Source organism: Octopus bimaculoides, chromosome 17 (assembly GCF_001194135.2).
Source record: "Octopus bimaculoides isolate UCB-OBI-ISO-001 chromosome 17, ASM119413v2, whole genome shotgun sequence".
In the NCBI taxonomy this organism is placed as follows: domain Eukaryota; kingdom Metazoa; phylum Mollusca; class Cephalopoda; order Octopoda; family Octopodidae; genus Octopus; species Octopus bimaculoides.
In genome coordinates this window covers 30438856-30441247 of record NC_068997.1, presented here as the reverse complement: position 1 = coordinate 30441247, position 2392 = coordinate 30438856, and the positions used below count along the sequence as shown (strand labels likewise).

Genomic DNA, 2392 nt, shown 5'->3' with positions numbered 1-2392 from the left:
TAGCCCAGTATTTGCCATGAAGGGGCTTTTCTCGCCATCGTTTTATCATGGTCCGTTGCTGTTCTAGTTTTAGTTTGGATTTCATTTGTTTTATAGCTTTTGTTGTTTCTTCTTCTTCTTCTTCTTCATATTTGTTAGGTAGTATGATTTCTTGTTTGTATTTGTCGGCTTCCTTAGATACTGCAAACAGTTTTTTGTTTTACTCATGTTTTGTGACTATTTGTATTAGTTTTCCTTGCTTCTGGAGTAGGTATTTTTGTAGTCCTATGGTGGTTATTTTTTAATAGTTTTCCAGCTGTATAAGACCTCTACCATGTTCTATACGTTGTATATATAGCCTTTCTATGTCAGATTTTGGGTGGTGCATCTTAGATCCTATCATTATTTTTCTCGTTTTCCTGTCTATTTTCGTTAGTTCATTTAGTGTCCAGTTAAGGATATTGTAGCTGTAACTTATAACTGGGACAGCTAAAGTGTTAATACCTATTATCTTGTTTTTAGCATTGAGCTCTGTTTTCAGTATTGATCTATCTCGTCTATAGTATTCTTTCTTTATTTTCTCTTTCATTTGTGTGTTGTCCGGCTTTGGTCTAATTCTCTTATTTTATTGGCCTTATCTAGTGTGATGTTGCTACTCTTAACTAGTTTTCCTCTTTTCAAGGTTGCTTTGGCACATTTTTCTAAGCCAAATTTCATTTCTATTTCTTTGGTAAATCCATGTACTGTCTGTAGTAGTGTTTCCAGCTTATTATTATTATTATTATTATCATTATCAAGGCAGTGAGCTGGCAGGATCATTAGCATGCTGAGTTAAATGCTTAGCAGTATGTTGTCTGTCTTCACATTCTGAGTTCAAATTCCACTGAGGTCAACTTTGCTTTTCATCCTTTCAGGGTCAATGAATTAAGTACCAGTCAAATACTGGGGTCGATGTAATGAACTATCCTCCTCCCCACAAATTTCAGGCCTTGTGCCTATAGTAGAAAGGATTATTATTATGGAAGGTACTGTGGAAAAAGGAGTAAAACTGCAGTGAGTAAAATGGTGGTGCTATTTCAAAATTTGATTGAGGCCATTAAACTCTATGACACATTTTTGTATGAACATCACATTATCCATTTGTTTTCCTGTAAGGGTAGAGTGGTAGGATCATCCCTATACTAGAGTGAATACCTTGTGGCATTTAACATTGCTCCTATTTCATATCATTCTGGCATCATCTTTGTTTTTCTTTTTAATTGAGTCAATTCAATTGGCTGTCTCCTCTACTCAAAGATTGTAATAATCTAATAAATAGTGTTTATTATTAATAGTAATGCATTGACTTAAAGAGGCAAGCAGGCATAGTTGTTAGTATGCTTGGCAAAATGCTTAGTAGCATTTCCACTGAGGTTGACTTTGCCTTTCATCCTTTTGGGCTGATAAAATAAGTCCCTGTTGATCACTGAGATTGATGTAATTGATTTATCCTGTCCCCACGAAATTGCTGGCATTGTGCCAAAATTTGAGATCAATATTAATGCATTGACTTCACAGAAATTGTAGAACATGATCATAATAATTAAGTCGAATATTTCTGAAGTTGATTTTCCAGATTTTTTCATTTTGTTTTGCATTCGATGATTCCAGAAAATTGCCGAATTTGGAAAATATCAGAACAGTGAAGAAAACTTTAGTCTGATAACGACTGTACCAATTTCCTTCAGTTTTCTGGGGGGGTTTTTTTCTTAGCATCTGAACTAATTGTATCACATGTTTTACTTGACTGTTTCCTATTTCAGCTAATCTTTCCTTTGCAACAAAATTGTTCCTATGGGCATTATTTTTTAACAGAAAAGAAATGGCTTTTCTATTTTGGAAAGAAGGCATGGTAAGTTACATTGTTGTAAGAGCTGCATAAATAACTTATTTATCAAGACAGAGGGCATATATTTTCAGAGAATAGGTATAGTCACTTAACCATCCATGTGAGCCTTACTGATATTTAATTTATTAGGAGTAAAGTCAACCTTAATGGTTCTTCAACACAAACTGTAAAGTAATCATCATCATCATCATCATCATCGTTTAACGTCCGCTTTCCATGCTAGCATGGGTTGGACGATTTGACTGAGGACTGGTGAAACCGGATGGCAACACTAGGCTCCAATCTAATTTGGCAGAGTTTCTACAGCTGGATGCCCTTCCTAACGCCAACCACTCAGAGAGTGTAGTGGGTGCTTTTACGTGTCACCTGCACGAAGGCCAGTCAGGCGGTACTGGCAACGGCCACGCTCGAAAATGGTGTCTTTTATGTGCAACCTGCACAAGAGCCAGTCCAGGGGCACTGGCAACGATCTCGCTCGAAAACCTTACGAAGGCCAGTTAAGCGGTACTGGCAACGGTCACGCTC

The 2392-nt window shown here is 36.7% G+C and overlaps 1 protein-coding gene across 4 annotated transcripts in view; it reads left to right on the top strand.

Annotated features, from left to right (window-relative positions):
• The window catches only part of LOC106881443 (transient receptor potential cation channel subfamily M member 2-like), a 405111-nt gene that overhangs the window by 332896 nt on the left and 69823 nt on the right, over positions 1–2392 (top strand). For all 4 annotated transcript variants that reach the window (XM_052974060.1, XM_052974058.1, XM_052974059.1 and 1 more), the window contains one exon: positions 1782–1870. In XM_052974060.1, coding sequence (XP_052830020.1) covers positions 1782–1870 — 89 coding nt within the window. The remainder of the gene's footprint in view (positions 1–1781; positions 1871–2392) is intronic.